General features: G+C 35.3%; 1 protein-coding gene and 1 long non-coding RNA gene across 2 annotated transcripts; one reads left to right on the forward strand and one right to left on the reverse strand.

Annotated features, from left to right (window-relative positions):
• Nucleotides 1-371: 371 nt before the first annotated feature.
• On the reverse strand, nt 372-4,879 carry LOC145682052 (uncharacterized). The gene is made up of 3 exons (XM_081753651.1): nt 4,680-4,879; nt 2,046-2,463; nt 372-542 (listed from the first exon to the last, which is right to left on the reverse strand). Exons 1-3 carry the CDS (start codon nt 4,877-4,879, stop codon nt 372-374), a joined length of 789 nt encoding a protein of 262 aa, XP_081609777.1.
• A 2,562-nt stretch (nt 4,880-7,441) lies between these two features.
• On the forward strand, nt 7,442-14,315 carry LOC145681557 (uncharacterized). Its single transcript, XR_014130812.1, has 4 exons — nt 7,442-7,561; nt 11,609-11,855; nt 12,848-13,006; nt 13,953-14,315. It is a non-coding gene; the product is annotated as an uncharacterized LOC145681557 (long non-coding RNA).
• The last annotated feature ends 2,913 nt before the right edge of the window (nt 14,316-17,228 follow it).

Genomic DNA, 17,228 nt, shown 5'->3' on the forward strand with positions numbered 1-17,228 from the left:
GCTCGGCCAACGGCCTTGCATCCGATAAACTTGCAAGCACACCGAATTTCATTTCAGATCCGGAAATTCGCTCCGTGTACGGCCTCGCATCTCATTAGGCGTTTACTCGACCTCATAATCCTGCAAGCATATTGAATTTCAGTTGTAGTTGCCAAAGGATTAGCTCCAACCCAGGTTTTGCAGGTTGAGTCAGATTGAGTACGTGGGGGCTTCGCCCTCAGATCCAGGGGCGTAAATAAGGGTCCCGTAGACCCTGCATTGCGGGCGGTCTCAAGCCATCAGGGGCCCCCAAATCGCGAAGTGGGAAGTTGGGAAGGGCCCACTCCACCCTGTCTGCGGGAGGGCCCCCAAGCCTTTAGTTACGCCAGTGCTCAGATCCCCTTCCCATACCACTGCCCATAACTTCTTTTGCTCCACCCTCCGTCCACGTATACAGTTATCCATGGTATACCATCTGGATCTACATGGCCCTTTTCAATCGCTAATCTTCTTTCTTCCTCTCCAGCTTCTTTCATCTGACTCCAAAGAGAATCTGTCCACACCTACAAAAGATATACATTGTTTTAGAAAACATGACATATCGTTATTTTGTTCTAATTTTAATTCATTACAAATTTCATTACCTTTCTACTTTGAGTGATGTCAATAACGAACAAAATAAATTTCCCTAGTCATTGAGAATGTGACTCAATTTCTCTACGATTGTGCAGAAACTATACGGATAAATAGTTATTTTTTGTCTCTGTATGCTTTGTCTGGTATGTATTGTAAAGACTAGCAACGTTCAGAAAATTTCAGTTTGAATTTTACTTTGTATAAAATGTAGATAGCGATTGAGGCTTCACCTCTTGACTCCCACATATGCTCACTCTACGATCTCGCATCTAATAAACATAAAATCATCAATGTTTGGTTAGCCTACGGCCCTGCACCTTATGTCCCTGCAAGAGTGCTGAATTGCAGTCGAAATACCGGGTGGCGAAATAGCGTTCTCGCTTGCTGTGTGGGAGATTCGGGTAATATTTCGTGAAAGATCAATGTTTTAGATTTCACGTTAATTTAGATTAAAGTCTCGTATGGCTCCGGTGCGCAACCATCTCATCATACACACTATAAAGTATTCTTGACAACATCAATATGAAAATTCCACTAGAGCAGCAAAACGAGTGTGATCCACAATTCGTTTTATGGCGGTTTACGTAGGTTGAGGATCATAACGAGACTATGCTATGGTCGCAGAGTGGTGCAAACTCCGAAAACGTAATCAAAAACTCCTAAATCGAAGTTTCAACTTTGATACTTCTCCAAATAGATAGGTTAGATTAGTATTTTAACCATTAGGAACCCGTTTTTTTTGGGGGGGGGTCAGATGCATTATACTGAAACTCCACCCTCCGTCCACTCTAAATATTTTCCTTCCACTTCCTTCATTCCACCATTATCGCTTATTTCATCATTACCGCCTTCCTTAGTCGCGGTGCAGAAGAAGAAGAAAAATAAGATTTTCTCAAAAGCAAAAGTAATTTATTATAAATTCGTCATATTTGATCGCTATCAAAGCTGAAATCACCGATTTATGTGCAAGTTTTTTCTTTTTCTTTTTAACGATTAATTTACGTTTTCGAGTTTTCCACATTTTTGGCAATTGAAACTACTACGTTGCCCTTGTAACCAGGTCAGCAACTAGAAGGGGGCAATGGGGCCAGACCTCCCTAAATTTTTCATGGCTCGCAGATCTCAATGCATCATATACTATATTAACACAAAAAATCATGAATTTATATATTTGTAACAATTATTTTAAGACTTGGGCCCCCCTAACATTTTTATGGCACCCCCAGACTTCTATGGCTGGTTGCGGGCCTGCTTGTAATTATGATTACTTTCATTGCGCAAGTGCTATTATGATAAAATCTTCTATACAGAACTATATCAATACAACTATTATATTAGCTACTTGTGATATTGTTGATAAGTAGGAAAGTCTATTTTTCAGGTTTTTTATTTTCCGGGAAGACCAAACGGATTTGTCAATTATTACTTACCGGTTCCAGATCTTGTTCAATCTTGTTGAATAGTTTGAAGCTCATACATGGGATATCCATAATACTGAGGAATTCCTCTAGATGAGAATACCCACTTCCAATGGAAACAGTGCCCCAAACAGCCCCAGTATTGATTACAGATCTTTTAGACTGTTGTTCCTCCTCCGTAGAGTGACATACTTCGCGTTTGCACACGCGGCACTTGAAATAGAGGTAAGACACTACTCCTGAACGTCTCTCTCTATGAAAATCCATTTTTCCTAAAACACATATCTTTCTGTGGTTTTCTTGGAGCTTTATGGACCACTTGAGAATGTGTCCCAAATTTACAATTCGATAGCCATTTGGAAAGTCATTGCGACTAACAATCTCTGTTTCGGGCTCCACTACAAGAGATGGTAGAGACTCAGTGTCAGAGCTGAAATGACATAAAATAATAATAATAATAATAATAATAATAATAATAATAATAATAATAATAATAATAATAATAATAATAATAATAATAATTTGTAGAAATGAAAATGAAATTTATAGAAATTTAGTGCTTATATGTTGAACGATATGGCTTATATGAATAGGGTGAATAAATGAAGGACAGATGGTCAAAAATTACTTTTTTCCTGTATGTGGGACTAGAAATGTGTTTATCTTTTTAAAAATTCGAATTAGATTTTCTTCTCTGACTATTAAATTATCTCCTATTGTCGCTCGAAAATTAAACCAGAAAAGTAACTTATATATGAAGTTCAAATGTGAAACTGGTTTTGTTCTTTCGTTTGCAATTTAGATAGATTAAAACAGTGCAATTTTAGACTCGGTTTCATGACTTTTTGGGGAATAACCAAGAGTAGAAAATCATGTGGAGTAAAAGCCACGACAAAAAAAAAAAAAAAAAAAAAAAACACGTTGAGGGCAAAAATCACGCTGCCGGAATCTTTGATGTAAACAAACAACTGAATGTTGTTGTAGGAGGCTGAGTCCCCTTCAGGTGTGAGTTGACCAAGTATTTCTAAAAATTATTTAGTAGGAATAATCTGTAAATTAAGCGTGATTTTTTAAAAAGCTTTCCACTAATAAATTGCGTATAGATATAATTACTTTTTCCTCTAAACCTTCTGTTACAATGAACATTTTAGCAGGTGATTTTCCTCGAAGTGTACATATTTTAGCAGTAAACCATTATAAAATGTATGATAGAATGAGCCGAGTAAAGTACATTTCTTCAAGTCTGAAATATTAATAGTCCTAAAGTAAAATAATCGTTTAATCCTTATTGTAATTCTATATGTTGTCAGTTAAATTAATTCCTAATTTTTATTTTAGTTGTATATTATAACAAGTATTTGTAAAGCATCTAACTCAGGTGAATTCTAAACAGTATCAAAGAAGATGGGAAGTGTATTAGGGTATATATATTATTGAACTAATAAAAGTAAACACTTAATAAATAAGGTAGAATACATTTCCTAAAATACCTACATATACAAACACATAATATTCAGACATAAGATGCAATATATATATATATATATATATATATATATATATATATATATATATATATATATATATATATATATATATATATATATCGCTGGTCTAGTGGCTAGCACGTGCGCTTCGCTTCAAGGGGTCCTGGGTTCGAGTCCCGAGAGGAGAGCATAGAACGATTATGGTTCGGATTCCATTTAACCAGTAGGTCCATGTTTCATATAGCCTCGCTGCTGACAAGGGACGCTAAACTAATATATATTTATGATCAGAGAGAAAAGTGAAATTTGCCATTGTTTCATAAAAAAGTAATTTAAACAAGAATACTTATGATATCTACTGACCCTAATTTCGATTTTTGCAAACTTGTCAAGATCAACGGGTTATCAGTGATCGATTTGGAGGGAATACGGAGAACGTCGTTCTCCATTTACCAGAAAATCGAATATCCGTTCCCCTACTTTATTTCGTTCTGGGACGCGTTACCCCGGAATCTTAGATAATAATTTTGTTATTCAATCTATTAGAGCATTTTATATTAATACATAGTGTTCCCCAACTTCCAAATCGACTACTACAGGTTGTAAGATATGCAAGGATCCTAAAAATAGTGATTTTTTTTAAATGTGGCATATTGTTCCAAGCCCTTCATATATAACATTGCGCATAATAGTATTATTATATGTATCGCTGTATAAAATTAAACACGCAAATGTTTCACGTAATTGTATTTTTTAAAAAAATAATACACCTAGCAATATTATAATAATCCACTAAAAGATTAGTGAAACATGTTAAGGGTACAGGGAAAGAACAGGGCTAAGTACATTTTTTTCTTCGATTTTGAGATTGCACCCAACCGTAAAAGTATGCGTTGCACACGATGTTTTAGACTACCCAAAATGGTAAAAAAAAATTTGATCATTCCTCTGTAAATTGGATGTTAAAAGCAGCTATATACGTAAACAACACGCTCAGTCAGACTACAAAAATAGTTTTGGTATAAAATCAATAAAACTGGATTTACAATGTTCTTTCCCTGTATACATTTAGATAGAATGATAACAATTTTATAAAAGAATCATTTTATGTTGGTTCAAAGTAATTAATAATCAGGATGGAAAGTAAAATATATCTCACCTTTCTTTATCATCTGATTCATCCCTTGCAATTGGAACCTCCATAGAACTTCCACTTGTTTCTTCCAAAGATACACAAACAGAAGTGTCACACTTGGAGCTATCTTCTATTTCACGCCTTTTTATCCAAGATAAACGAATAGCCTTAGAAAGCTTATTTCTCTTCCTACTTCTGGAAGGACATCGCCGCGTTCGACCCATTTCTAAAACACTAGCTGAATAAAACTGTGCGTTGGTAACTCTGTCAAGACTTATCCAGACTGCAAGAAGTTCCGAAAAAAACGTCGCCTGAAGAGGAAGGCGCCACCTCACAAACCAAGAGGGTGGCATTTTACATATTACGAAATTATTTCATGTCTTTTTTTGAAATGCATATGTCTATATCCAAAACTGTGGTACCAATCAAAAGATAAATATATAGGGATTTGCCTGATATGCAATATATAGGTATAAATAAAGTATTTTCCACAAAAATAGTGCTCAAAACTGAAAGTTTGCTCCTCATACGGAATTCAGTAGTATCAGCAATGCACTTTTCCATTTTCAATTAATAATAATTTAACATCTGTCACGATATTGACGCGTATTTTTATTTTATGTCAATGAGAAATGTGTAAAGAATCATATACTTTTTTAAAAAAAATGTTTCTGACAATTGATTACAGAGAAAGACACGTAATAAATATGCATAATTAATAATTAATTATGCAGTAATTAATTATCTAATTTTGTATAAAATCACTTTCAATCATACATATAGTCAATGTAATTGTGTTTTCATGCAGACAGAACATGAGTAATGCATTAATATTAGTAAATCTCAAAATGGCAAATGTCCCCTTAAGAAACCTAATCATCGATCGATCCAGGGCGCAGTAAAACTAGTTACGCCACTGGGCTGAACTATTCAATTTGGACGGAGAGTGTGTACAGCATGTTACCACGAAAGAAACACACCTGAGGGAAATATGTTCGAAATTTCTGCCAAAGCATATCTCGCAAGACAAGAAGATTGCTCAAGAATTTTGGGGTACAAGTTTCAGTGCATCGAAAATGAACAGATTTCTTGTAACTGATATTACCTGAGACAAAACATTGCTTTTTACCTACAAACCGGAAACAAAGCGGTAATATCCCACCCAATCACGTACATTCTAGGAACGTCCCATATAACTTCCATACCAATCGTTTATGTACCTGCTACTTGAGGAATGTACAGCGTACATAGCATGTGTCGCTAGGTACGTACCTTTCGAGGAATATCTGACACTTCAAAGGTACTTTTACATGCTTTACTGGAATATGAGAAATGTGAATATCATATACCCCATATACTACGGCCTGGTTGCGCGTAAGTTGCTTCGTATTGCGACCAGGGTTGCCGATTTAACCACTTTGTGACTAGATCTGTCAACTTTGAGAACCTAATTAGTCACAAAATTTTCAAAGAGCCAATAGTGGCTTTTTTTAGCCATATGCTTTTCACTTTTAGCAACTTTCTGAGTTTAACTACATTTTAATATATTCTGTGTGTCGTTTTGCTATTTTCTGAAGTTTGATGCGTTCTCTAAGCTGTAACATTCTAAACTCCACTGTTAGAATTGTCCCCATAAAATATAGCATTGATATATATATAGCATAGCATGGTTATATTGTGGTTACACAGCAGAGAATGAGCTCAAAATCTGTACGTTAAAACTAGACGTTGAATAAAATTTTCGGGGAAGACGTGTCAGTTTAAGTAAAAAATAACTCCTTAAAGAAATTCAAAATAGACTGCCCGATAATATAGACACCCTTCAGGAAATGTCGCTTTTCAGTGACAATAAGCTTGAAACCGGTGAAACATCTTTTACTGATTTAGCTTCAGCTTTCACTGTGAAATTGGGAGATAATATCGACTAAATTGAAAATCAGTGGCGAAAATAAATCTTCAATTGAAGAATTTTTGCAAGAAGTAAATTGCTACACAGATGACGGAGGAGAGAATCTATTTTCAGAATTAGTTTCGTGGCTTTTTTTTAAAGTACTAGTATGTTTCTACATTCGAACGTGGAAATGAAGCGTTAAGGATTTAGGATTTAAGTTTTTGAACTTTCGACATCTATGATCATTAGCCCGTCACGTTTGACAATGACGTCCCTCGGCGAGCACACTATTGGGGAAAAGAGAAGGAAGCAGCTTGGGACCTATATGTTAGGTACCACCCCGGCATTTACCTGGTGTGAATGATGAAATCCAGGAAAACGTCATTCAGGATAGCTGGCCTGATAAAGTGCCCCCACCGAGAATCAAACCCGGGACCGCTCGCACCGAAGGCGAGGGCGTTATAGCGACTAGGCTACGTAGGGCCACAGGAAATGAAGCGTGTATTCAATCAGGTTAATAAAGTCAAAAACAGTTTTAGGAACAGATTGAAAACAAAAACACATTCTCTCATTCTAATGGCGAGATTTCGGTTGTGCCGCGTGCAAAAGTGTTATTCTCTATACGAAATTTCATCCACAGTCTTGTAACTAGTTGAAACAGGACCAGCCGAGTTCAAACAACAGAGATTAAAGAACCTTCGCCTCAACCTGAAGAAGAAGATTATATTTATCATCTTTGAGGGGAGTATTATAGGATTCAGATTTATTTATCATTGTCTCAGCGTGGAAACTTGCTTTTTTCTAACCATTTCAGGCCATTTTTACACAGATTTTTAGCTATTCGTTTAAGCCACTGTTTTCTCGTTGGTGTTGGCAACACTAAATGCGACATTCATTTGTCTACGCCTGCACAAGTACGCATTTTGCTAAAGGTCGGAAAAATTGCAAGTGTGAAGATGGCGGAGGTTGAAGTTATAATTAATTTTATTTTCATAGGAATATTCTTTTATTCAAAGTAATTATGTATGGAAATCCAACGTATATTGTTTTATATATTCTCGATAAATATACTGTCAAATTTACGAAGCTAAATATAGGTTCAAACTTTTGATATGTTCACTGGAAGAAAATATAAAACTATGTATAATTCTTATGGATCATAACATAATTGAAGCGCTAAGAGAATAGAGGAGGAACGTTACATTTTTGAAACGTTGCATTCTGGCGGTTCATGCACGTGTTATATATGTTACTCATGCTACGTAACACATTATTAAGGAGTCCTAGCACACAGAAAATCTTATTTTCTCTGTAGTCTTAGTCTGAGTGCAGATACTTAGAAACGATGAAGTTTGGGTATGACTACCGAAGCGTCGTACCAACTTTTATTAATTTACCGGATTAATTAGTTTCTTTTGCATGGTAAGAAAAGGTAATTGAGTTTTAACCTAACCTGCGTGCAGATTAATGATACGGGTTGGTACAGAAACGCATGAAATATATAGCCTACTTCTTTCTCTCTGCATTTACTTTCTATACCTTCAGTAATCATTGAGATGTGCACTTGCATTCCTCGGTGGAGATTCACTTTAAGAGGTCTTGTGCAAAATAACCAACCAATCTCTGCTTGGTGGCCACTAAAAAGAACGAATGCTATCTAACAGAGTTAGGGCAGGAGCGGGCTACACAGGGGTACGTCCGTAAAAAGCACACGCGTCAGCGATGGTGGGTCGCGTAAACGAGGATTAAGGAAAACCTGCTTTCACAATTAAAATATATATCTTTTAGTTAGTCAAATGCTCATTACATTACGCCCTTTATTAATCTACTAAAACTTAATGGGCGAATTTGTGCATATTAGGTTCGACCTTAATTAATATATTTTCACTTAAATACGCATGGCACAGGTAAAAGCACACCATATCGTGATTATTTTTACACTATCCTATTAAGATATATTGGATTAAGTTTCAAAGTTGGCCGCCTGTTGCTGACAAAATTTTGAAACTTTACCGGGTTGAAATGAATAATTCTCTTGTTTCTGTGCTTGATAATGGCATTTATTCTGAAGTTGGTCGTCCGCCTAGTTCTTGGCTAAAAGCGTAATAATTGGTTCCTTTCCGTTCCAAAGTTCAATATTTAATTTACGTTTATTGCAGAGCGAGCGTTAGCGAGTGAAGGCGGGTTAGGGCACGTTGTTTTCTATTTTTCTTAAAGCTAAATGGGAAGAGGAACTTGTGTTCTAGAACCTTGCCGCCATGTTGGTTATGTACTTACCGTTACATAACTTTCTCCACCTTCCTTTACAGTTATTTACTTACCACATGTTTTACAATTTACTTTTAGATTTATTAAACCATGACTTTTACTTACTTTTAACAGATTTTCCTGATTATCACCAGCCATGTTCACAACAAAGAAATGTTCATTACATTCCCATAATCCTGCCATGAGGAATCCTTGTCCCAAGTAGTTCCCTCCGCTTCCTAAATAGTTTCATGTTTAGAACCGTTTATATAAGAAAATAAACACAACGTTCGCTCTCGTTATACATTATCAAGCACTCAAACGGGCAAATTATTCATTTCTTTCCTGTCAATTTTCAAAATTTTGCTAGAAACGGACGACCAACTTTGGAACAACCCTTGATAATATATAAGGAGAGCAAAGGTTGTGTTTATTTTTTATATACGCGGTTCTAAACATGGAACTGTTTGGCAAACAGAGGGAATTACTTCGCACAAGGTTACCGCATGGTAGGATTGTGGGCGTGTAATGAACATTTGCACTGTGAACATCGCTGTAGGTACACGAACACGTAACCCTGGATATGAGGTAACAGTATTCCAGTTTTGAAACAATAAGATAACAATCAAGCTTAATAAATCTAAAAATAAATTGCAGAAAATGTGGTAACCAAATAAGTACAAAGAAACGTGGAGAAAGTTATACTTCTCAAAATTGCCCCTAAAATATACTCATTAAAACTCGGAATTTCGGAGAGGTGTTCGATTCAGTTTTCCGAAATTCACTTAGATGGTAAATTATATGTACAATTTCCAGAATTACTCCTAAAATTAGACTATACTTATTAAAAAGTCGGCATTTCAGAGGGGAGTGCGATTCATTTTTCTTTGGTGTGGCTCAGTATCGTGCCGTGGGGAGAAGGGCGGGGCAACGGTCCCAGACCCCAAAGTAAAGGGGCGCAAAATTCAGGAGGGAAAAAATAAAGATACGAAGTTCGCTCGGAAAGTAAGTTCTGTTTGGTCATAAATAAGAAATCGAGTACAGATAAAGCAATGTGTTTCAAAAAAATCAATAACAATTGCACTACTTTTCCACATAGCTCCTGTAATTTTCCCGGCATTTTTCATAGCGTGGTATAAGTTTGATTCCTGAGTCATAGAATGTTGCCGCCTGTATTGTTAATCATGTGGTAACATGTTCTGTGAACTTTTCATTCTTGTTGAAACGCTTACCACCAAGGGAAAACTCCAGATGCAGAAAGAGATGGAAGTCGCTAGGAGCGAGGTCGGGACTGAACGCAGGATGGCCAAAAACGTCCCAGCCAAAGTTTGGAAGGAATTATTTGGCCACATTTCCAGTGTGTGGTTGGGCGTTGTCTATACTCTCGTTTTCATGCTGAGAATAATTAGGCGAAATCACGCTTTAGACGGGCAACCGAACACACCCGATTTCTGCTCCTCTTACATTCGTAACTACTTCCGAATAGTAACATCGTTTGACGAAAATACTTTCGTGTGCGTGCCCACCTGTTTGTTCACAGTTGGCAGTGACGTATTATGGGGTTCCAATCCCCCTAAACTTGAAATATTATGTATTTTACATAACTTCAGGCGAAATTTATGTATTTTATATGTATTTCGTGTCGTATGCTGGTGCTGCACCACCTTTATTTCCTGTCCCATATTAACAACTTTCGTGTAAATAGTGTACCACTTTGATGCACATTGGTGTCCAGATTATTACGAAACATTGTTGGGGTTCGAAATTGATTAAAGTGTGGGGGTTAATTCTAAATGCAAACCCAATTTCGAAGCTTGTACTCAAATGACGTAATTAAGATTCAATTCTAATTTCTTACTCAGCAACAAGTTTTATGCAAGAAATATCTAATTTTAATTAAAAAAAATATTTAAATAAAAAAACTAAGATTTAACAAAAATCATTTCAGAAGGAAAATCATGATTTATTTCCATCCTGAGTATAAGACCTATTAATATTAATGAGAAAGTACAGGAGGTAAGCAAGACGCTTGAGGCACACATTTAGCAGCATATTAAACCGTTGAAACGCAAAGTTCACAGAGGATGATACAACAAAAGTTCTAAGTTGGTAAGAACTGAATCTGATCAGTGATCATAAATGATATGAAAACATGTTTCATATACACTCAGGAGCAATTTAATTAGAACTACATGGTGATCTATTTTGCTTTAATATTGACGGTGTGGCATGAGTTCAACAAGACACTGGAAGCAGCCGAGTGCCATGCTATTTCATCATCGCTGCACAGCCTCCCATCCCTCTCGACAACATTCCAAATGTAATCATTGTGTTTGACATCAGCCAGCATGCTCCTGATCTCAAAATTTTACTTAATAGTATGAGAACAACAACGCTGTGACCAACCGAACCAACTACACTCAAGGGCAACCCTTAGCACATGGGGCCCGTAAAACCAAGTCCTTGACAAATTTATTTTCAATTGTTTGGAGAAACTTTTCAGTGATAAAGACAGAAACTCAGGGATTTTGTAAATCAAGTCTCAAAAAGGTTACCCACCCTTTTACAACAGACAACAACTATATATATATATATATATATATATATATATATATATATATATATATATATATATATATATATATATATATATATATATATATATATATGCATCAAATAATTCGCGTGTGAAATTTATTTAGTTTCTAAAACAAACGGTGTTACTGGTTATTGCTAGAGTTAGCTTTTGTTTTCAATTTATGAAAAATATAAAGTTGCCCTAAATATATTTTTGTTCCTTTTCTCTTAATTTTAGAACTGAACGAAGCTACACTTAGACATTTCACAGCTCCCAAAGTGAAGCTCAATGCCATTCTTTCAGCACAGAATGAAATCCTTCGTAGAATTGAAGCACTTCAAACGAAAGTGACAATTCCCTATCAAGAGAAGGGAAGAGGTTTGGCGACGGTCCTATAGAAATAGATTGTCTTCCTTTATAAACGGAGGAAGAAGTTGACATCATTGAGGAAAAGTTGGAAAATAATGCATTCAAAAAGGCGTTGGTAAGTGAAACAAAAATATGCAGTACTTACAGATACTAACTCCATAGCGTAGAAATCATACTCATGGTACTTACTTGTGAAAATGTGCACACAAATTACGCAATATTCAGAACAGGCTGAACTGGCTGGTAGCTTTCGAACTATGAACTAGTTCATCTTCGGGCATGTTGCAGGAAATTCAACACAAGGATGAAAGGAACAATGTTAATGACCCTTATTAAAAAGAAAAATCTCGGATATAAAAGGATATATTTTTACGGGGAGTGGTTCAACCAACGATGATTAACCCCTTTTCCTTTTATTCATGTTTTAGACTTCCTTTAACCTGTCCGAAGATAAAATAGTTTATAGTTAGAAAGCTTGCAATGCATTTGAAATATTTACGTAGTTCCTCACGGTTTTACCCATAATTACCATCATTATGCAGTACTTAGCTTGAAACAGATAATCGTTAATGTCTTTGTTACATAGAATTATCTGTAGTGTATCATTTTATGCTCACTGTATTCCAGCAACTTCGTTAAATTACAATACAAGTGTCGACTTTCGGAAGTGAATCACTTCCTTTCTCAGCTCTAGGTAAAAGGGAACACTTAGAGCAAGAAGGGAAAATGGGCTGTAATGAATGAAAAACAGCGCCTCAAATTAAAACATGCAGGTGCGTATAATGCAACTCATTTTCCCTTCTCTTACAATGTCCTGAGTGTTCCCTTTTCCTAGGGCTGAGAAAGGAAGGAGGTCATTTCCGGAAGTCGACCCATGTATCGTAATTTAGCGAACTTGCTGGAAAACTGTGACTACAATATTCCTTTCTCTTTGCTGCATAGTATACCATGTTGGAAAAACGTAGAGTCCTTGCACAGATGTAGATTTTTTCTGAAATTACTGATCTCACATAGGAGAAAGCTCGATCACTGGTTTAGAACGTATAATTCAATTAATTCTTTAAATATCATTCATCACTCACAGTTTGTTTTATTTATTTATTTAAGGTACGAGAACTTGCCAAAGTAGATGGGAAACACACCAGAAATATTACTTACAGACTCTTCCGAAAATTGTTGAGTAACAACCTAGCTCAAAAGTACAGCTGGCTTGGAACGAAGGAAAGACTGTTCTATCTACTTTAAAAATTGGACAAATCATACTTGGTAAGTATTTTCTATGTATATTTGTTTCTTGATAATAAATGTTTAACCAATAAACAATATAGTAGTTCTGCAAACGATAGTCCTCGCTTATTTCGCATATAGAATTTCAATACTAGTCTGGCATATTGCATTGGGAATAGCCAATTTTTCATTTCGTATGTGTTTTTCCTAATTCATCCCAAATTTGTTTTCTCTAGCTCCAATTTTGTGGGCTGAACATTTACGCAAGTCAGCACTACCAACTCAATTTGCACTTTTAAGGGGCGTTTTCACTTGAGACGATTTCCGTTGTTTTTGAAACACGTCAGTAGTGTTTCACTTCGTACTTTACGTAACAGTAGAAGAGTTGCAAACATGTAATATATAGAAAGCTGAGGATCGAACTCGTCGTATTGATGGGAAGAGGCAGAATTTTTTTCTTATACTTGATTTGTTTACCGTTTATTTTTTTAGCTATCAGATATTTATTTTTTCATAATTCTTTACCCTACATTATCTTTTAGGTAGAGTGGGCGATGACGATATATCAGACACAAAATAAATGAAAACTTTACGCACCGCATCGTAGTAAAATGAATAAAAGTAGTTTCATTCACTTCATATTACCTTCCTCAGTTGTATTACAAAAGGATATACAGGTCTGAAGTGAGACGTGTTTACGAAATGAAAGAAATAAAATCAGGAAGAGAGTTTTTGAACATTTCAGATCACTATAGAACCTAACTTCATACTGTGGTGGCCTTAAGTATTGAAAAATACTGTTCCTGATTTTATTCCTTTCATTTCTTAACCACGTCTCATTCCGGATCGTGTATTCTTCTTTTTTAAAACTACGACTGATGGTGATGTGAAGTCAATGAAACTACTTTCATTCATTTTAATACATTGTGGTATATATTTAAGCTTACATTTATTTTGTCTTACATTCGTGTTTTTTTTTTCACAGTTGTTCGTGTGCACGCCTGCGAAGCTGCGGATGCTCAAATTGTAGAACCGATTCAGCGCTGGCTAGTAAAGGCGAAACAAAGAGCAATGAAGGAAAAGGAGAACGTATAAACTTCAACTATTAAATTGAACATATGCACCTAACACTTCTTATCCCACAATAAAATTTCGATGTTTGAAAACAGTTACCTTAATGTGTAGGAGTAGGGAAGATAAAATACCTTAAATCTCAAGAAAGCAAAAAATCGTGTCATACATATACAAATGAGTATAAGTGCCGTGAGTTCAATGTATCAACATGGCCGTTGACAAGAAGATAGGAGTTACTTGTTATTATTTTTGCCTAAGTTAAAAGATTGTCCTATCATGGTTTCTTAAGAGTAATCCTCGTTTAACCATGTTGTTCCTTAAACATTTACATAAATTGTTACATTTACACTTATCTTGACTTCAAGAGCCAAAAGACGTAGACTTACTAAATCAATATAACGGCCATCTTAAGGTGTAACAAGTTTTTTTCCCTTTTAAAATCCTTGGTCAAGATATAATCTATGTCTCCGTTAGCTGTCCTCAGTCCCGAATTGCTGCATGCTTTATTTTTGGTAAACAGCTGGGACTGTGTTGCATGTAATGTAGAGAGTTACAGAGACACGTTCACAGATTTCGTTTGCCAGCATTAGACGTAGGCAAGATTTGAGCCCAGCAGCATGGCTCTACGTGCCACAAAAGCCGTCTCACAATCACTCTTGTGCGGACTAATTTCAATAATCGTATCAGTAGTTTTCGTGGTTTCCCCTTTGCGAAGCTACGATTTGATACTTTTTTTTTGAGGGAGTGACATTAAAATCAGTGTTTCCTGACAATCCAGGAAGTATTCAGATACTTAAGTATAATATTGAGCGAGCTGTTTGTGAAATCACGCAACAAACTATCTAACAAACGTATACTGGAAAATCAAGTTGACATGATCCGGTACTGCCAATCAATCTTAGGCAGGTATTTGAATGAAATTATCGTCCATGCCTAATTGGAAGGATACAATGTACAATAAAGCTACAAACGTTCAATCATGCTGAACAGTGTTTCTTTGCGACTTTTAAATAAAAACCAACCGATGATTCATCCTTTCCGTTGAAATAATTAAGGTTTGAGAAGTGTTTTTTTTTTTTTTTTTTTTTTTTTTAGATAAACAATTAGATTAAAAATATAAATATTACTTAGTGTAGCTTCTCGCACATGGTTTAGATTTCCGTATTACTTTCATACTTCACTGGGAATAAAATCTGAAACTATTTTTACAGAACCTTGTAATTATTTATTCACGTAATAAGATCGTTTAATATTATAACTTTCAAAAAAGGCAGCTGTGATGTCAAATTTTTAAAAAGCACTAGCTATTGCTTATTCTTCCGAGGATTTTGTCTCCTTTAAATAAACTTCATTTACTATATAGGCCTACTTATTTTGGAGCTCACTTTAGAGGAATTTGAACTATAAAATGCTCAACATTACAGGAAATGCTTTCAATAGATACTTAAATCCTGTTGCAAGTTCAATTCACTTCAAATTTTTTCATCCTTTTGATAATACAGACAATTTAAGAATACTATGAGAGGAGGATGATGTATCTTTTTTCCATTTAGAATAGAAAATTAAATTTATGTTTATATAGTGTGAACTTACAAGCTAATCATTATTATTTGATTTATTACTTCTTTTCTTTTCTTAAAGATGCATCAATTCCAAGAGACAATGTGAAGAAGAAAGCGTGGAGATGCTACTATAAATCCGTAGGCCAACCTGAAGATTAGTGGGGCAAAAGACGAATTGTCTAAGCAACAGTGTACAGTTATGTTGATTCCAGTGAATTATAGAAAAGAGATTTTGTTGAATCATCTAAAGTAGCGAGTGATCATCATAGCACCCAAGTAATATATTATTGTATATACAAAATGATTACGTTTGTGCTAGAGTGCTCATGTTTGAAAGAAAGTGTTGAAACAAAATGGTTGTCAATATCTGAGTTGACTTTGAGTTTCACGTCCCGTTCAGCAGCGAGGCCACATGAGACGTGGACCTACTGATTAACGTGGAATCCGAACCACATCAGCTCCCGCCGGGTATCGAACCCGGGTCTCCCACGCCAAAGGCGCATACGCTAACCGCTTAGCCACGAAGGAGCTGTTATCAATATTTGAGGTACACGTACTTTGTTATTTGAAAAAGTGAAAATCTGCATTATTTCCTTTACTAGTTCCTTACAGAAGATTCTTGCGATCATTAGATTATTTGTAAGTTGTAAAATGAGTGTGTGATAACTAACATTGTTTGTTAACTTTTAAACTTTTAAAATATCTCAAGGAAATAAGAAAAAATCTCTTCGTTAGTTATTTTAAATAACTAATATCTAGTAAGTAAATATTGCAAGCACATAATTACATAGGCCGAGAGAAAATGTAAATAAACGTAAGTACTTACATTCTAATAAGTAACTTTTCAATTTTATTTTATTTTTGTACGTAGGCCTACCAAAAAATAAACAAAAAAGCACATATTACTTATAGTCTATTCAATACAGTATGCAATCTATACACTTTTCTTAATATTATTTTCCAGGATAGTTGTGATCATCCATGGTTAGCACAATTTTTATATGTATATATATATAAAAAAAGCAAGAATTACGGCCTAGTAACTTTCTCAAAGCCTAGGTTCCTACTTGTTATTTTCAGAAAATTAATTTTATGGGCATGTCTTTACTTCGAGCAGAAGAATGACAGATTCAGAAATGAATATGTAACCAAATCTTTGAACAAAATAGAAGGGTGCATGTTATTGCTTGAAAAATTCATGTCCAAGGAATATTTTTTTCTATATTAAAAAGGAAAAATGCTACAGAAGCACTAACCAACCTTAGTTTCACGAGTATTGCTTTACGAAAGAGTTATGTTCTTGCACTCATAATGCGGACAAGTGTTCTAGAAGTATTTCTTAAAAGAGTAATTTAGAAAAGGATTTACCCTCGCACTGCTTCTGCTCAAAGTAAAGTTACCCATTTGTGAGAACAGAAACAATTTAAAGTTGGGTATCGATACTAAAATTAAGAAAATGAAGTATTTTAAGCGTATATGAATATAAAGGTAAACTATACGTAAAATATGTAAAGTTAACCATAAAATTATACTAAATTTACAAAATCCTCTTTCGTAGCTACGGAGGCGCGGTGGATAAGTAGTAGAGCGTTCACCTCCGGTGCTTGGGGTCCTTGGTTCGATCC

Source organism: Thermobia domestica, chromosome 3 (assembly GCF_964235325.1).
Source record: "Thermobia domestica chromosome 3, izTheDome1.hap1.1, whole genome shotgun sequence".
Lineage (NCBI taxonomy): Eukaryota > Metazoa > Arthropoda > Insecta > Zygentoma > Lepismatidae > Thermobia > Thermobia domestica.

Excerpts from the sequence above, each read along its gene's own strand:
- LOC145682052 (XM_081753651.1), bottom strand. The coding sequence starts at position 4,879 with ATGGGTCGAACGCGGCGATGTCCTTCCAGAAGTAGGAAGAGAAATAAG. Across the intron at positions 2,464-4,679 it reads GAATCAGATGATAAAGAAAG|CTCTGACACTGAGTCTCTAC; the intron begins GTGAGATATATT and ends ATGTCATTTCAG. Across the intron at positions 543-2,045 it reads TTGAACAAGATCTGGAACCG|GTGTGGACAGATTCTCTTTG; the intron begins GTAAGTAATAAT and ends TATCTTTTGTAG.